General features: G+C 40.7%; 1 protein-coding gene across 6 annotated transcripts in view; it reads right to left on the reverse strand.

Annotated features, from left to right (window-relative positions):
- Window positions 1-1,805: 1,805 nt before the first annotated feature.
- golga4 (golgin A4) overlaps window positions 1,806-18,814 on the reverse strand; it is a 49,325-nt gene continuing 32,316 nt past the window's right edge. For all 6 annotated transcript variants that reach the window (XM_080449966.1, XM_080449967.1, XM_080449965.1 and 3 more), the window contains 6 exons: window positions 18,660-18,680; window positions 18,350-18,418; window positions 15,317-15,392; window positions 7,398-7,495; window positions 6,072-6,158; window positions 1,806-4,433 (listed from right to left, as the gene is read on the reverse strand). In XM_080449966.1, the coding sequence (XP_080306092.1) occupies window positions 4,419-4,433; window positions 6,072-6,158; window positions 7,398-7,495; window positions 15,317-15,392; window positions 18,350-18,418; window positions 18,660-18,680 (366 nt within the window). In that variant the 3' untranslated portion in view covers window positions 1,806-4,418. The remainder of the gene's footprint in view (window positions 4,434-6,071; window positions 6,159-7,397; window positions 7,496-15,316; window positions 15,393-18,349; window positions 18,419-18,659; window positions 18,681-18,814) is intronic.

An 18,814-nucleotide genomic window follows, 5' to 3' on the forward strand; every position in this document is an offset into this window, starting at 1 on the left:
TTGCATAGTAGTGTCTGTCATTAGTGTTTCAATGAATTGAGTACAAAGGACCCCAAATGACACACGTTTTCAGCTTCTATCTTACAATAAATGCACCGAATCTCTCTCTCAGTATGTAAATTCGTCTGTAATCCACGTATCTCGACAACCGTTCAACCGCCCGACTTCAAATTCACCACACACGTCGCAGGCGACCTGAGGGAGTCCAGAACCGCCAGAAAAGGCTCTGGCCGTGGCCCAGTGAGCCAATTGATTGCCATGGCAACCCCCGCCTAAACTTGATTAAGCAAATCCAGAGCCTTCTAGCAAATCGAGCAAAGTACACCTGCCATTTGATTAGTCAGTCCACTTTAAATTCTTGCGTTCTATCTCCACAGACGTTTACCACTGTTTCCAGAACCGCCAATCCCCCACATAATAAGTTATTTTCAGCAAGCTACAGTTAGTTACTCCATATAAATAAAGCTTTAATTCAAATCATAAAAAGATAAAATATTTGTGTACTGTCGTTAAAGAGAACCTAAGCTGCTGTAAAATATGTTGGGGTCCAACGTCATCCTTGATCCTGTTTGATATCAGTGGTTCAACCCCTTTGATGTCAAGGACCCCAATTTGATAAGCATTACACCAAGGCCCACAATCTACTGTAAGTCTGATATGGTCTGTCATTTGGTCCAGAATTCCTTAACTGTTTATGTACTTAAGGCAAGACAGTAAGTGATCTGTTCATCTTCAACAGGGGGGATGGTTTGTTGTTGATAAGGGGGGGGGCTTAAGAATTTTGGTTGACGGGGGCTGGGGAGGGTAGATTTACAAGGGGGATGCATTTTGGTCATTTTGCTAATGCAAAGGGGGTGGCATCCCCCCTTATATGGCCTACTGACTGTATAGGCAGGCTATAGAGGTAACAGTGAAACTCTGGTCAAAATAGCCATTCTTGTATGTTCTCTACTTGGATTTACTGATAATGAAGATTAACTATCAATGATTTAGCTGGGGAGCCCCCTCAAGTGTCCCAGGACAGTCGTTCTCAAAGTGTGTGTGTGTGTGTGTGTGGGGGGGGGGGTTCCAGGGGGTCCCCAGCTAAATTAGTTAATGCATCACAGCATCACAATCATTTTAACAACTTATCAATGTATACATTGGCTATTCAAAAATAGCAGACATACAAGCTCACAGCACTCACTTCACTTCGTACCGCCGGCCTTTTCAGGTGGGGGTCTTGACACTAAAAGCTTTGAGAAACAATGCCACAGGGGGTTCTCCGGACCACAATGAGAACCACGTGACTGTTAAGAGTTCTCATTGTGGGATGATGGCAAACCTGTTTTTACAAAATTATTAAAAAGGTATATTCTTCAAAAAGGTCAACAACATAGATACAAATAATTACAAGATAAGATATTCACAAGATACAAGATAAGATATTCAGTTCAGATAACTCGGTGCAGGAGACACAACCAACAGCAAAAAGAGTGACAAAAAAGGTGTATCGCAAATAGTTGTAAATATGATTTAATTAGTTCATCTGAAAATGTGTAGCAACAGTCATATTGTGCCCTATTATACAATTCAATTTTCATAGTACAATTTACATTGTTTTTATTTTTTTTCTCAGGGGTTATCTACCTGTCAGTGTCCACAAAATATAAAGTATAAAAGCTGTGTTACACAAACAAGGTCCTAGAAGCAGGTATCTTAACACGGTGCGAGTGCACAGTTAAAGAGTGCACAGTTAAAGGGTCATTTAACACAGTTACAGTGGAAGTGATGCAGACGGAACACAAAATCAACTGACCATCAGCATCAATACAGGATATAATTTATTGCACGAGCCATTCTTTAATAATAGACAAAAATAAAAAGGAAACCGCCTATCCTGGACTAAAACATAAATGTATAAATTAACAATCGTAATATCTCAAAAGTAAAACTAGAGTCTTAAAAATAATGTGTATTTTTTTCTGGCTTATTCTCTAATTTCCCCTTTTACACCATAAACTATCATACAGTACATACCATACAGAGATCACAAACATTTAAAGGAGAATTTCGCCACTTTCTTGTCATGTGTAATCATTATTGATGGTCAATCAATGTAGTCCAGTGGTTTTAAATGGACCCTTACTGGTCTGTAACTCTGAGAGTGTAAAAATGGAACCAGTTCCGTTTGTACACTCAAGAGTTCTTGAAATTAAAAAAAGTTTGAAAACCACTGATCAACTGAAGCAATAAAATCTTGACTGTCTACAGTAGGGTGACCATATTTTCAAACACCCAAACCGGGACCCTTAAACACATTTAAAAAAATAGCAAAAATAGCAGATCTACAAGCTCACAACGCGTCGCAATGCAACTCGCTTTTATTACTTTTTTTAGAAATTTCGCCCGGTGTTTTCATCAGAATGGGCGACAATTATTTTTGTGCTGGGCACACCCAGTGATTGCACCTTTCAACAGAACATGATAAATGTCTATGTAAGCACTCAAAACAAGCACAATTTAAATTGTGGTGTAAACCCCGGGACAATATGGTAGTGAATGTTGAAAACTGGTGGGAAATGCTAGTGTTTTACAGATATATCTGGTGATTCTCGGGACACCGAGCTTGAAACCGGGACAATCGGGCTGCACCAGTAAGCACTTAGGCCTGTCACAATCATTACATCATCGTCTAATCGCAATTATTTTTGCATAATCGTTTCCATGTTGAAAGATTTTCACACATTTTTAAATATTGAAAATAGCAGAAATGATCTACAAGCTTACAATGTGTCCCTTTGTGACGCATTGTAAGCTTGTAGATCTGCTATTTTTACATGAATAAACATGATTAAATATGTAAAATAATGTCTTTGTATATTTCAGTTATTTGTCATATCTGCCTCATGTGCAATTTTTTATTACGAAACCTAAAAGGCTTCATATGTCCCAATGTTCAATGGCCAAACACACAATTAAATCATTAATTGCAATCATTTGAGTGACAATTAATCGTCAACTTAAATGTGTAATCGTGACAGGCCTATAAGCACTGCGTGTGTGAGAGTCTGGCTGGCATTGGTAGAGAGGGGGCAGAGACTAGAAATACAAGTTACATTAACCTGTAGTTACAGCAGTAACAGAAGCACCTTTGGCCATGAACCCCTGAAATGCCTGTTAAAGTGTAAGTAGGGGCCAGGTGCCCCCCCCCACAAAACGTAGATTAATCTCTTAGTTACACCAACATTGTTCTTGTTGTTATTGGTTAAGTATCTTTACAGGGTTCCCACACATTTTTAACAAGGAATTTTCGAAACTTTTCCATAACTTTCCCAAGTATTTTACCTAATTTCCAGGCCTAAAGCAACCATACGGTGCAATGATAAGAGTTGAGCGAAGGTATCACGTGACAAAAAGAACGGATCTACAAGCTCACAACGTATCACTGTCCAACGTGTTGTTAGCTTGTAGATTATTTTCGTCATGTGACGTCCTGTATAAATTAGGCCGCTCTCACATGTTACCATGTTAAAAGTTTCACATAATGTTAGACAAAAATAATATAGTATATTGTTTATATTATATCCTAACATTTTCCAAAACATTTGAGTAATTCCAAACCTTTTACAGGCCTGGAAGTAGTTTTTTTTCCAATTTCAAAATATTTCCAGGAATTTCATGACCGTGGGAATCCTGTCTATAAGATTACTATTTCCATTTGTCCAAATGAGGTGTACTATAGACCGTCACCACACTAGGATATGCAAACAGGCAGCTGTCCGTTTAGTGCAGATTCCCCACCGAACACCACATTGTTGTGATTTGTGCTGATTCATTCGCAAACTCCACACACACAGTAACTTATTGATAGCTAAAAAATGATATGGAGGTAACACTGTTATTAGACTATGGCTAAATGGGGTTACTTATGGGATTTTTTCTAACCTGGGTAGTAAATATGGGAGTGGACGCTAGCATCTTTCACGTGTGCACAATATCCCACACTGATCTCACCTTCACGCTATGATATATAATGAGAAGCAGGTGTACGTAGTTCTTCATAAATCTCCGGAAAAAACGTCATGGAGAAACAGACAAATACTGTATGTGTGTGTGTATCTATTCAGAGGGGATTCTGCACAATACCTAACACATGGCCACAGGTGTTTTTCACATTATCACTGTCGGCAATACTGTAGTTAAAATTCTGGGTGAAAACTTGGCGAAGTGCTCCTTTAACAATAGCACACACAAAACACACACACACCCAGCACCTCCACACACACAACCGAACACAAGACTGCACACACACACACACACACACGCAAATGAAAAGAAATGCAGACAGGAGAAGGGCTTGATCAAGTCCATGGCAGTCTAGCCCTTCAAGCAGCAATGTATTCCTATCCCAAAGTAGTGCCGGCCCATTCAAACACTCATCGTAACCAGGGCTGTGGATAAAAGAGGAGAGATAAAGGGTTCTTAGTTCAGACTGACACACTACTACTGTGCAGTGTTAATTTTGTCGACTAAGACTAAAAGACTTAAAGGAGAGATCCGGACATTTTAAGTGTTATCTTTGATGTGTCGCTAATCACTCACCATCATTGAAAGGGACGTTGAGTTATTTCAGAGAGTCCCGTGTCGTCCAGTCTGTCGACCCCCTCCGTTGGCATAATGGGAGCCCGTGTAAGAGTGAAAATCGTCTATTATAACCGATACAAAGTTAGTTTTTTCTCTACTACTGCTCATCGTGGAGTGTCATGATACTCAAACGTGCACTGAATGTTGCGAGCGAGCTATCGTTCGTGCAGAACGACATGATGCTGGTTGCTTATTTCTTCCACAGACGCCAGGTTCTGTGGAAGAAACAAGCAACCAGCGTCATCAAGTTCTGCACAAACGGAAGCTCGCTCGCGACATTCAGTGCAAGTTTGAGTATCATGAGAGTCCACGATGAGCAGTAGTAGAGAAAAAACAAACTTTGTATCGCTTATAATAGACGATTTTCACTCTTACACAGGCTCCCATTATGCCAACGGAGGGGGTCGACAGACTGTACGACAGGGGACTATCTGGAATAACTCAACGTCCCTTTCAATGATGGTGAGTGATTAGCGACACATCAAAGATAACACTTAAAATGTCCGGATCTCTCCTTTAAGGTTTTGATATTTAGTCGACTAGACTAGACTAAGACTAACAATTTTCAGAAGACTAAAACTAAATGGTGTGTTATTCAAAAGACTAAATAAAAATTTGCTGTCAAAATTAACACTGCTACTGTGACAGTGTTTTACAATACCAGCTAAACAGTGGTGGAAGAAGTACTCAGATATTTTACTTAAGTAAAAAGTAGCAATACCGCCATGTAGAAATACTCTGTTACAAGTAAAAGGCCTGTGTTCCAAAGACTACTTGAGTAAAAGTACAAAAGTATTGGCATCAACATATACTTCAAGTACCAAAAGTAAAAGTACTAGAATGTTTGAAAATAGCAGATCGACTATGTATAAATAGCAGATCGACTATGCAGATCGGCTATTTTCAAATAGCCCATGTAAAAAAATAGGCCTGAAGTAGTTAATGTATGTTTCATAATATCATAATTTATATCTGAAAAGTAACTAAAGTTGTCATACAATTGTAGTGGAGTAAAAGTACAATATTTGCCTCTGAGATGTAGTGGAGCAGAAGTAAAAGTATTGGAAATTGGAAATACTCCAGTAAAGTACAAATGCCTCAAAATTGTACTTAAGTACAGCACTTAAGTAAATGTACTTAGTTACTTTCCACCACTGCTGCTAAATGACTTTCATATCCTGTAACATTTGTGGAGCATTCAAACCGGAGATTAACTTTTTTCATGTCATATAATTGTTACTTCCCTATCCTTCCTAGACAGGTATATGGGTACTGTTGAAATGAGAGCTAAAATAAAAAAACAGCTACTTTCATTACATTTACTTATTGCGATAGAAATAGAAAAATAAATATATAAAGAGCGTGAGAATTTGGCAAACTTAAAGAGGAGTTTGTTGTATGAGCTACTGGATGTCTGTCTACCCATGAGCAAAAGAGATGCTTACAGCTGCCTTTGTGTCCTCTTTGTCCAGAACCTTCTGTGCTTGGTCTGGTGGGAACTTGAGCATGGAAGTTATGACTTTGGCCATTGTCTGTGGGAGAGTTCAGAAACAAAACACATGAGCTCCTAATGTTCTAAATAAGGATAAAGCTCTGACGATTTTCAAACACTTTCATCTTGTCATCTCTATTTTGGGCATGTCATAATAAGCTTTTTTTTTAAAGCAATTACAAAACCTTCAAGCTCATATCGTGTCTCACTGTAGATCGACTATTTTAGCTATACAACACCATCTTACGATGAAGTATAAAATAGGGCTTAAGTGGCTAACCGGTGCTGCTTGTTCGGCTTTTCAATATTCAGCTCCTAATAAGGCACAGATGATCTGTGAACCCCTGCCCTTCTCGCCATCACCCAATCAAATCAAGCGCGTTGGGAGACAATTAAAACCCAACAACAAGACAAAAAACCCCATTATCTTCCATAATCAACTCCAGGCCCATCTGCCAGGCTGCGTGCGTTTCCCCATAAATACAGGGCTAATCAGAAACAGGGCTGCTGTTTAGGGGAACCTAACCGCTCGACTAACGCTAAACAAGGCCGGTCAAGTCTTATAAAAATGGCAAGTCTGCGTCATGTAAAATGTATGTGCTGGTGGGCTGCCGGGAGGACTTCCTCCCGCCCAGGGAGGCCTTGCTATGATACCATAAAGACTCAACAGTTTGCTGGGGACCAGGGGGAAGTCCTGCTGGCTTTAGGACCATGTCGATAGCCCTGTTAATTACAGTCAACACCATTAATTGGGTGCTGCGAGATGGACCAGGCACAACTTCTTTTCATGACATTCTAAAAATGGGTTCAAGTTTCACGTGGCAGACAAGTTGGCCAATTAAACACTTTAACCCTGGCGTCCCTATTTTGGGCATGTCATTCTAGGCCAAAAAGTCGCATTAAAAAGTCTAGTATTATATTGTTACTGTCGGGCCGAAAGCTCCATGTTTCTACTTTTTCTGTTTTTTGTTCTCGTTGTAAATTAATGTCCTAATTTGTCATACTATAGTGTCACACAAAAGTAGCAAAAATAGCTGATCTACAAGCTCACAACACATCGCTACGCGTCGTGAGCTTGTAGATCGGACAGCACCGCACAGCACCGTCATATGACAAAGTATAAATCAGACTTAAGTGGTTAATGACTTTATTTCCGCATACTCTCCCCAATCAGCTAAAATGTTTGGATACACACATAATTTGTCAAATACTGTTTAGTACTGTCAGGATTTCAAAATGTGGGTTTTAATTTGTACAACCGTGTACAAAAACAACTTACCTTCGTTTCCCTTCCCATCATGTATTCAAACAACACTTTCCTCAGGTACTCGAACTCGGTGGGTTCTGATAGAGCATCGGTATAGTGGTATCCAGGGTCTTAAAGACAAAAATAAACAAAAATAAAGTGAATCTATGTACAGGAATGCCGGCGTGCCAATGTGAATGATGTATAGCATCAAGATGTCAAAGAAAATAATGACTCAGCTTTTTCAGAAAGCTGTACTTTACTGTACAGTACAGTTAAAACATTTTTACTTTATTTATTTTATTTATTCATAAATATCTCTATATAAGTTTTTTTCTTTTACAAGTACAAAATGTTGTACTTGTAAATAGATATTCCAACTTTGATTCATGTATAAATGATTTTTTTGTTAGTTTGTGTGTACTGTATATTTATTTATTAAGTATGTTATGTTTATTGTCTGTGGACAGCTAATCTCCGGCACCGTTGGCTTGCTCGCAATGAAACTGTGCATACACACTCCCTGGATGCCACAGCAGAACCTTTGCCCCACATTTTTCACATGGGCCTTTTTTAGCGCCACCAGGAGGCCGATTTGTGAAAAACATATTTTTTGACAGTACTCCTACAGATTTTGTCCCAAAATCCCGCAAATCAGTACACAGTATCTCTATAGTCATTAAACAAAACAGGTTTTTCAGATTTTTCATATTCCATCCTAATTGGCTAAAAATGGCTTCCAAAGTTTGTAGGAGTGCTCCGTTTTGAACAAAATGCCTCAAATCATAAACACAGCATGCAATTTCCTTGAAATTTTGCACGCATATTTCCACTATGCCGAGGAAGAAATGCCACTTGAAAATGTTCTAATCAGCCTCATGGTGGCACTATAACAGGCCGATTCGTGTTTTTACCTATAACTGCACCGATCTGTGTAAAACTTTGTAAGCGCACTCCCTAGAGGTCAAGGAAAAACCTTTGCCCTGCATTTTTCACATCTGCCTTTTATAGCGCCACCAGGAGGCCGACTTATATTTAAAAAATATATATATATTACTCCTTCCGATTTTATCCAAATTTCACGCAAATCGGTACACATGATCTCTATAGTCATGTGATCAAGACGGATGTGTTTGATTTTTCATATTCCATCCTGATTGACATCTAAAGTTTGCAGTTGTGGCTTGTTTTGAACAAAATGCCGCAAATCATGAACGCAGTGTCCGATTGCGGTCAAACTGCACGCACATTCACACTATGTTGAGGAGCAAATGTCACCCTTTTCACATTGGCCTATTATAGCGCCACCAGGAGGCCACAATAACCTACCTGACCTGGCGGAGACCTGTGCTCCGAGGAGCATTTTTTCTAGTTCAGAATGTTATCATGTTTACTCAGTATCTTATGTTTAGTCACAAAGGGTGATTTGGCTTTTGCAGTCCAAGCACCTAGGCTATGCATCGCCCTACCCTCGGCAATCAAAAAAGACAATTCTGTGTCATCTTCTAAGTCACTTCTGAAAACACATCTGTTCAGGAAAGCTTTACCCTAGCCAAGATCAGTGGTTCTCAACCTTTTACGCCTGCAACCCCTAAAACCATCATATTTGAACTGGGGACCGCCCACCCTGACAAGCACTTGGAATGTAGGAGTTGAGGCATTCAATCTCGGTTCCACAGATACATATTGTGAAAATAGCCAAACTACAAGCTCACAACGCCTCGCAACGTGAAAATCATGTGGGGACCCCCCTGGGTGTCCCGACCCACAGGTTGAGAACCACTGGCCTAGATCACCTCATTTGCCATAATTGTGTTTGTGTATGTTTGTATTTTTTTGTTTGTGTGTTGATGTGGGCACATGTCTTTACTTAAACTGTGTTTTGTGTGGACCATTGTATTTCTTTTGGTCTCCTCTTAGTCTGCTATAATGTGTCTTATTGCTTGTTAGAACTTGTGTTAACGATGCTATTCCCTTATCCATAGGCTTTTAAACTTGTATATTTTAGTTTATTTATATATTTTATGCTTTAATATTATTATTTATCCTCAGGGGGGTGGGTGGGCTTTTACAGTGCTCAATAAATATATTATTATAATAAATAAACAAAAAGTGTACACAAGCTGTCACTCATGCTATGAGACATTCTGCAATAGTGGTAAGAGTCCAAAGTAATTTCACGGTATTAAACTGTGTGTAATAAACGTTATTAGATGATGAGCTGGTTGCTGCAACACAATGTGCATGACCACACACACAACAATGCACGTCTTACAAAATGTCTTGTGGATGGCAGGCATTCTTAGCCTGTTCTGTCACTACCCCTATGTCCTTTCACATTATTTAACACTTCATTTATAATGCTTTGGGAAGAATACTAGTGGTGTTACGTAACTAAGTAAATATACAGTACGATGTTGAGGTGTTTTTACTTTACTGGAGTCTTTGCAATTTTCAGTACTTTTACTTCTACTCCACTTCTACAATGCGACGCATTGTTAGCTTGTAGATCTGCTATTTTCAAAAGATTTGTATACATTTGAAAATGTGTGAAATGGGACAATCTGCATAATGAATACTTTCTACTTTTGGCACTTTAAGAACATTTTGATACCAATACATTTGTATTTTTACTCAAGTAAATTTTTAATTCCGGAATTTTACTTGCAACAGAGTATTTCAACATTGCAGTATTGATACTTTTACTTAAGTAAAACATGCAAGTACTTTTTTCCACCACTGGAAGATACTGTAGACACACAACATAGCGCTTACAGAGTGCACGCTTATACAGCTCCCTCGACCAAATAAAAACAGGATGAGAATTTTCACCAGGAAGGAGATCTAAGAAATTCAGTGTATGAACGCAAATCATGTCATTTCTTCTCCAAAAAAAGCACCGCTAAACTTCCAGAACGCTCTCTCGTGTTCCAGCTCAATCCTGGCACTTGCTATCTTACAAAAGCATCGTGTTCCTATTAGCAACCAAACACTTTCAGCAACAGGCCTGGGTTCAAATTAAGTGCCAGCCACAAATACAGGAAAGAATGGCGCAGCTCAGCATGAGCACCCGAATACTGAACCAACAGAACTAACAAGCAACCTTTTTAACGCGTTGCCTCCAGCTATTTTACACCGTTAACCCAAAATAAACTATGAATGGAAAACTATGGTGCAAGTAGCACAGCGCTGGTCATGCGTATGCCAATGATTCTACCACTTTACTCTTCCCATCACATATTGTCAATGTAGTGGCCAAAACAGTTCTACTGTAATCACTGGTTCTCTACATGGGGTCCTTGAGGGGGTTCCAGGAGGGGGGAGAGTTACCAAATGGACCCTTGATCCCCCATGTTAAGGGTCCATTTGCACACACTCAGTTAAAATAACAGAGGATTTTACAGTGTAGATTGGGGTAAAAATCATATATCAAATGGGTGTCTGTGGCATAATGCATATCAAACTGGGGGTCCTTGAAATTAAAGGGGCACTTCATCCACTTTCAACCTTATCTGATAAGGTTGAAAGTGGATATCATATAATTAGTCGTCATTCATGCTCATTATGAGATGGCACAATTTCCATCGCTCTGCGTCTCATTGGCGGGTTGTTGGACAGTTCAGAAACCTGCCTACCATCTCCTCCGCCTACCTCACCGATGGGGATTCCAAGCCAATAGAAACTACAGCCTTCCTCTTACTAGAATGTTAGCATGCTGAAATGGTTGACAGTGTTCTTGCATAAAAATAAAAAAGAGTTTGAAATGACCAAACCTGCATACCGATGATGTCATTGGTAGGCAGGTTTCTGGACTGTCCACAGCCCCTCCATCTGAGACACAGAGCAAGTCGGCAGAAATGGTGCCATCTTAGAACCCTCGATACTTAGTTAAAACGGACCCGAGTTGGCTCTGTACTTAAGTTTCCTTCTACACCAAATCTCTATTCCAGAAAGAAGTCTCTTTGTTCACCACACGTCATGTGGTGAGCTTGTAGATCAGCTCTTTTGTTCCCTACAGAATAGGGGGCGTTGGGGTTAGGCTTGTCACAATTATTATATAATCATCTAAAGGCAATTATGTGAGATAGTCGCAATTATTTTTGCATAATCGTTTCCATGTTGAAAGATTTTCACACATTTTCAAATACATTTTCAAAACAAGCTTACAACACGTGTTGTAAGCTTGTAGATCAGCTATTTCTGCTATTCTTACATAAATAAAAATGATTAAAAATGTCAATAGTTTCTTTGTATATTTCTGTTATTTGTCATATCTGTCCTGTGCATTTTTGTATTACGAAGCCTAAAAGGCTCCATATGATCCAATGTTCAACGGTCAAACACACAATTAAATTGTTAATCACAATTATTTGAGTGACAATTAATCGTCAACTTAAATGTGTAATTGTGACAGACCTAGGTTCAAGTGGCTAAAAGGCGTGAGAACCACTGTACTAGATAAGACACTACTCAATATGACCTCTCTGGAAAAGTCATTGGGATGATGCCAAATGGCCCTGGGTGGGTGGGTCTAGCAGACACACTGATGAGGGGATGGGGATAGGTAAGAGGTGAGAGTGTGAGTCCAAAACAAGGCTTTGATCACCAGGCGTGGAGAAACGGGGGCGCTCAATAAATCCTCACGCCTCTTGTCCCCTGACCCCAGGTTGCCCTGGCCCACCCCCCCCCCAGCTGAGTTGACACCCCATCCAGGAGGGGGGAGGGGGTATATATCAACTCCGTTCTCATCAGTCAGCTCTCTACCTGGAGACACAGCTTTTATAGTAGTTGGGGGAATTAAGCAAGAAGGGTCGAGGCACTCACGAGAGGCTAAATTGAGTCACAACGAAGTGGTTTTAAAAGGCCACACTTTTGGTTGAGACCAGAACTTAAGGGAAGAGACAGAGGCGCCTATAGAGAGGTATACGTGTCTTAGTCGTGAGATATGGGCATTTTGAAAGGGAACGGTGACTAAGATTTAGGAGAGAAGGGAAAAATGCGTGCGCTGAGGGGTCTGGTGTGGGAAACGAAAGAGCTCGATCTGCAAAAGCCATTAAGTCCAGGGATGACTTTTCACTAGCCCCCCCCGCCGCCTTCTGACAGCAGATTCTCTTTATTATGCCAGCAGGGAAGGTCTGTAGCTCTAGGATTCGCCTAAGTGCCCCCCTGCACGCTGTCCTGTATTTCCGAAATCGCCTGTCCCATATTTTTGATCCATGTTCACCAGTGCGTGCGCCACAGCCTAGGTAGATTGATGGCGATCGCGTTAGAGAGCATCGTGTTCCCATAGCCTGCAGGCCAGCTGGGCTGGAGGGGACATAAATGTCAAACTATAGCTCACACGCACACCAAAGATTATTCCACCAATGTTTAAATCTGTGAGTACTAAAAGCAATTTGTAACGGTTTAAATTAAAAAAATATTTGTCTACCCTGATGACAATGATAAGTACCCTGCATTAGGCATGCATAATTATGAGAATATAAAATTCACTCATAACGAAATATATAAATTATGTTTGGCATAATAATGTCCTGTTAAATTTAGATAGTTAAATCAATTAGTAATAGCTTCAATGAATAATAATTATGTGTCTACTACTAATGATACTGTAATTACACATCATGTACCTATAAGAGTGTGTGTGTGTGTGTGTGTGTGTGTGTGTGTGTGTGTGTGTGTGTGTGTGTGTGTGTGTGTGTGTGTGTGTGTGTGTGTGCGTGCGCGCCTGCATGCGTGCGTGCGTGCGAGCGAGAGAGACAGACAGAGAGAGAGAGAGAGTGCTACATTCACTCACAATGCAATATGAATAATGCATCATCTACATGGGTTCATCATTCTTCTCCTGAAACGGAAATTAAATTGTGGAAATGACCTCCCCCTCTCAGTCAGGACTGCAGACTCACTACCCATTATCCGCCGCAGTCTGAAAAGTCACCTCTTCAGACTCTATGTCAGCCCCTAGCAGCCTATAGCACTCCTCATTCCTTGTATCCCCTCTCGCTGCCTATGTTTTGACAGATGCTAGTTATACTACGCTAGTTATACTCTCACTATGCGTGTTGGTTATTTGTTTTATCATTTAGATTTGTTTGGCTTGACCATAAATGTTAAAGGGATGGTTCACCCAAAAAAATACTTATTTTCTATCTATTACACACCCCATGAAGCCTTGATTCTTTTTTGTTTTTGTCGAATTCCTAGACCTAAGCCAATAATTTGATGACCGGCGGAAAGATGCTAATGTATCCGGTAGGACACTCATGTATCCGGTAGGACACTCAAAGTTGATCATCAAATAATTGGCTTAGGAATGCGACAAAAACTAAAAATCTACATAAATTCAAGTTTCCATGGGGTGTGTAATCGATAGAAAAAGTCATTTTGGGGGTGAACTATCCCTTTAAGAATGTTATTTAGAGAGCATGTTGTTGAGACAGATGCTAGGTTTGCCATTTACCTGGTACCCTAGTTACTTTGTAGGACTACATTGTTTTTCATTGCACTCCATTTACCTTGTCGTTTGCCGACTAGGGTTCACGCTTACTCTCATCTTGCACTTTGTACGTTGTTCTGGATAAGAGCGTCTGCAGTAAAAGGCCTACATTTTAAATGCAGAGATGCTGCTAGCCCTGCGTCCTGCGTCTCTGACGCACATTTTTAATAAAGGACGCATTAAACCAACCATCACAGCGTCCACGGGACGCATACAACCAAAGCGAGCCGCTAGCCACGCAGCCGTGCTCCAAACCAAGCCACGCAGCCGTGCACCACACCGAGCCGCGAGCCGCGCCCAAAGCGAGCCGCAAGCCGCGCACCAAACCGAACCGCGAGCCGTGCACCAAACCGAGCCGCGATCCGCGCAGCAAAGTGAGCCGCGAGCCGCGCACCAAAGCGACCCGCGAGCGCACACCAAACCGCCAGCAGCAAAGTGAGCCGCGAGCCGCGCACCAAACCGACCCGCGAGCTGAAACACTGACGCGCGACACGTCGTTTTCATATCGTTATTTTCGGTGCGACACAAGCATAAATCATTTGAAGGGAATCCCACTTTTTAAGAAGAAAACACCAGAGCAATAAATACTGCCGCAAACATCTACTTTTCTTATCTCTGCTCCGTTTACATTCTCTTCCACAAAGTGTTGTTGTTCTTTAGTTCCTATCTATCTCTGCTCCTATGAAGTGTACATTATCTTTTTCATATTATTATTATGAACTTTATATTGTATTTTGTACCCTGTATTCTGAGTTTGTGACTACAACAAGTAGCAAAATAGAATGTACATTAGGACAGTGGTTCTCAACCTGTGGGTCAGGACCCCCAGGGGGCTCCCCACATGATTTGGGGGGGGGGGTCCCCAGATGACAGTGAAGTCACAATTTAAGGACTTTTAAGATATTTTTAATACCTCAAGAAAGAAAAGAAAAAAGACTATTACTGCATCCAAACTAATCAACAAACTATACTATAAATACGGTCAAAATTGTGAAATAATATAAGAAAGAGGCGATCTACAAGCAAGGCGTTGTGAGCTTGTAGATTAAAAAAAAAAAAAACGACCTTGTAGATCTGCTATTTTGACTATGTATCTGTGGAACTGAGTTAAACAAAATTAAATGCCTCAACTCCTAATTCCAAGCGCTTCTCAGGGTGGGGGGTCCCCAGTTCAAATATGATTATTTTGGGGGGTCGCTGCCTGAAAAGATTGAGATCCACTGCATTAGGATATAATGTACACAGTCACACACACATAGAAGATATGGAGATTGGAGATCAAAGAAAACGATAGAGTGGGGGGGGGAGACGTGTAATTGGGGACCCATAAAATGTTTCTGGGACCCATTTGAATGACCACCTGTGGGTCCCGGGACCCATTACATTGAAAACCTAGCAACATCACTGTAAATGAGCTGAAAATGTAGAATGCAGTCATTTAAAAAATGTACATTACCTTTGAAAGAGCTCCCAAGGTGAGTTACGACAGAGTTTTTGTGGACACATCTCATCTTGTCCTCAAGCGAGTGGACCTGCCGAGGAGAACGGTGAAAAATGTTCAAGCCACTTAAACCATTAAAACCTGAGGCCGAATCTACAAAATGTCTTCTAAATCCTAACAGTTTTCTGAAAAACTTAAGTTCAGTGGTGCTCAAACTTTTTCATGTCAAGGACCCCCAAAATTAGGGTATGCATTTGGCCACGGACCTGCATCTCATGTATCAAGTATTTCGTACCAGGGGAATTTACACAAATGTTCACGATTTTTCAAAAATAGCAGATCTACAAGCTCGTACAGCGGCACGACGTGACGCGCTATGAGCTTGTATATCTGCTATTTTTTAATAGCCAAAGTATAAAAGTATTTTTTTTGCTCAAATCTAAAATGACACAGATGCTTCCCGGTTGCTCTCGTTTTTTTCTAGACCAAATCTCTTCGATAGAAATAGCAGATCTACAAGTTAACTTGTAGATCACCTATTTCCGGCCAATGTTCCCCCCCCCAGAACAGGATGCGCGCTAGTGTTCAAGTAGTTAAAAAAACCCAACAACCTCTAGTGGTTTCATTCAGTGAATTAACCTAATGTGTGTGTGTGGGATATATGAACAGTGCAGTTTCCTGGTCATCCATGGGGGATGTTTGTGATAATGACGTGTATGTGTGTGTGAGAACAACAGTGAGGATGGCCGGGGGGCCACTCTAATTGTTTATAAGGTTAGACCAAATGTAAACAGATGTGCCATGTAATTAACTCGATTATTAGGAAAGCAGTAGCTCCCGATGGCCGAGGGGGCCAACGGAGTCCTGGGAAGAATACAGTGTGAGGGATTTGCTGTGAAAGACCACGTCCGTCCATTTTGTCCCCAAGCAGAGAGAACACTGTGCGATTAGACGATTATTTAATAATTGTGACAGGCCTACTAATGGGTGAGTGTGCCAATGGAACCAAATGGACCCTTACAGGTATGTAACTCTACAGGGGGTCCGGGACCCCTATAGGGGATCCTCAGAGTTACAACAGGGGGTCCGCCAAATCTTTGTGTGATAGGAACTTCTTTTTTACATGAACATGTAAAAACTTGATCTTGAACCCTAGAATCCCTATTCTGAGGGGAACATTCGCAGAAAATAGATCTACAAGCTCACAACGGTTTAGGCCAGGGGTGTCAAACTCATTTTGGTGTCCGGGCAAGATTGGTCAAATGGTGACTTGAGGTGGGCAGACTTGGCACGCAGACACGGAGACACGCATGCACGCTCATGCACATTCAGTTATACATCATTGTTTTTCAGTCTGTTGTCTCAGTCACTGCTATAACTACAGCATATCACTTAAAACATTTTTATGAAGATTATATACAAATGGGGGGGATTACATCTCCACACTGGCCTGGGAACGCCTCGGGATCTGTTGCCCCCGCGACCCGGCTCCGGATAAGCGTTTGAAGAATCGATGGATGGATTATAAAAAAATGATAAATATTTTCAGTAAATAGCTACAGTACACAACATTATTTTTTTTGAGGCCTACTATCAGCAATGCAACTCAGACAATGAACTCAGTTCAGTCGTTTTTATTGAACAATAACGAAAATTCAGAAAATGTCAATGAATCAAAATAATGACACTCAATGCTTTTTTTTTCGGTTTTAGAATAGAAAAGAAATAACCCTAACAGTAAAAGCTCAGGTCAAAACAACATCATTTTCTTTTCTCCTTTTTTTACAAAAAAATGATGTACCTGACATCTCTTTGCTTTAACTGACCTGTCAACATCAGGGACCAGGTTCTGAGCAGTAGTAACTTTCATAATGTAATAATTACTATAAAATCTCCATGTCTCTTCAGCTCTTTATAAACAAAAAATGCATATTTATTTCTTCTATTCTTTTGTCTTTGTTTTAGCCAAAATGTATCACTTGCACTACATTTTAAGTGACCTTTTTACTTTTGGAAAATAATATTGAAGAAACTGTTAACTGGTTAATGTGTGTACTGTCACTTTAAAAGCGCAATTTATACTTCATCGTACAACAGTGTCACGCACCAAACATGGCCGATCTCCAAGCTCACACCGCGTCTGTTCGCACCACGTTGTGAGCTTGTAGATCAGCCATTTTCGGCAACGATAGACTGAGAAGACAGCGCACATTGAATAATGTCACACTAGGCGACACTAGTCATTCATTCGCGTTTTTAAGAGTTTCCTAAACAGATTATTATCATTTGGATTATAAAAATTGTCAACGGAGACAGAGGACGAGTGAAACTTTTGAGCGTTTCACTCGTAACGGCCGTTATTCCACCGCACATGTAAACACAACGACGCAACCACCCGTACAAATGGAACCAAATGGACCCTTACGGTCCCCTAAAAGAAGCGATGTTACGATGTATCCTATAGTGAGCCAATAAAATTCCTCGTCCTTGTTTCCCTGGGCAGCGCTGGTTAGCAGGGATCTATACACTTTTAGACTGACATGTTTGTGCCAGCGTGGGTGATTAGATTTATTTCTTGATCTCCTCTTGTCTTGATTGTTTAGAAATGACTTGGCCATTGTTCTCACAAAACAAGTTTGGCCACTATTAGACCTTCGCAGTCAGAGGCAAGGGTTTTTTTTTTTCAAATCACTTTGCGGGCCGCAATGGACCTTTCCGCGGGCCGCAAAATGCCCGCGGGCCGCGAGTTTGACAAGCCTGGTTTAGGCTAAGAGGTTTGGTGTAGAGGGGGGAAAGAGCAGACCAAGTATAGAGCCAAAGGTCAAGTTTACTAAGTATTGACGGTTTAAGTGGTTAAATGTCTGAAAATACAGTATATCTATGAAGAATTTCTGTCTGCAACACAATTTTATACTATATGTAGTGGGGGGTCCCTGCTTCATCTCTCTCTCAGCTAAGGGGTCCTTGGCCTGAAAACATAGACCCCTGCTCTAGAGTGTACAATATGGCACCAAATGGACTTCTGGATATTTACTGTGAACTACTCACCCTGTCAACAAACTGCTGCTCCTTCAGCCTGGCCTCGCTCAGTAGCATCGTCTTCTCAGCAAGTTGAGCCTGTGACAGAGAGAGGGACGAGCGGCACAACGTATACAAAACACACCATGAGAGACTGTGTTGAGGACTTGTGGTGTGAATCTGTGAAAGCCAGGGCTCAACATCTATTCAATGGGCAAAACGAGAACAAAGCATGGGGAATTTACACTAACAAACTTTTGTTTACACATTCCCTGTGAATTATGTGAATCATGTCAACACGAAAGGGCAAACGCAATACAACGATAAACAACCACCTCACCTGCAGTTCTTCTAAGCCCATCTGGAAAAAAAGAATGACAAAAAATATATTTAAGTAATCTGTGATGGCTGTATATAGTGTCCTGCACTGTCACCACATCACACCCTTTCTTATATAATGAGTTACCGTATCGTTTTTTTATTGAGAAATATATT

This window comes from Gymnoscopelus braueri, assembly GCF_963280865.1.
Source record: "Gymnoscopelus braueri genome assembly, chromosome: 14".
Classification (NCBI taxonomy): Eukaryota; Metazoa; Chordata; class Actinopteri; order Myctophiformes; family Myctophidae; genus Gymnoscopelus; species Gymnoscopelus braueri.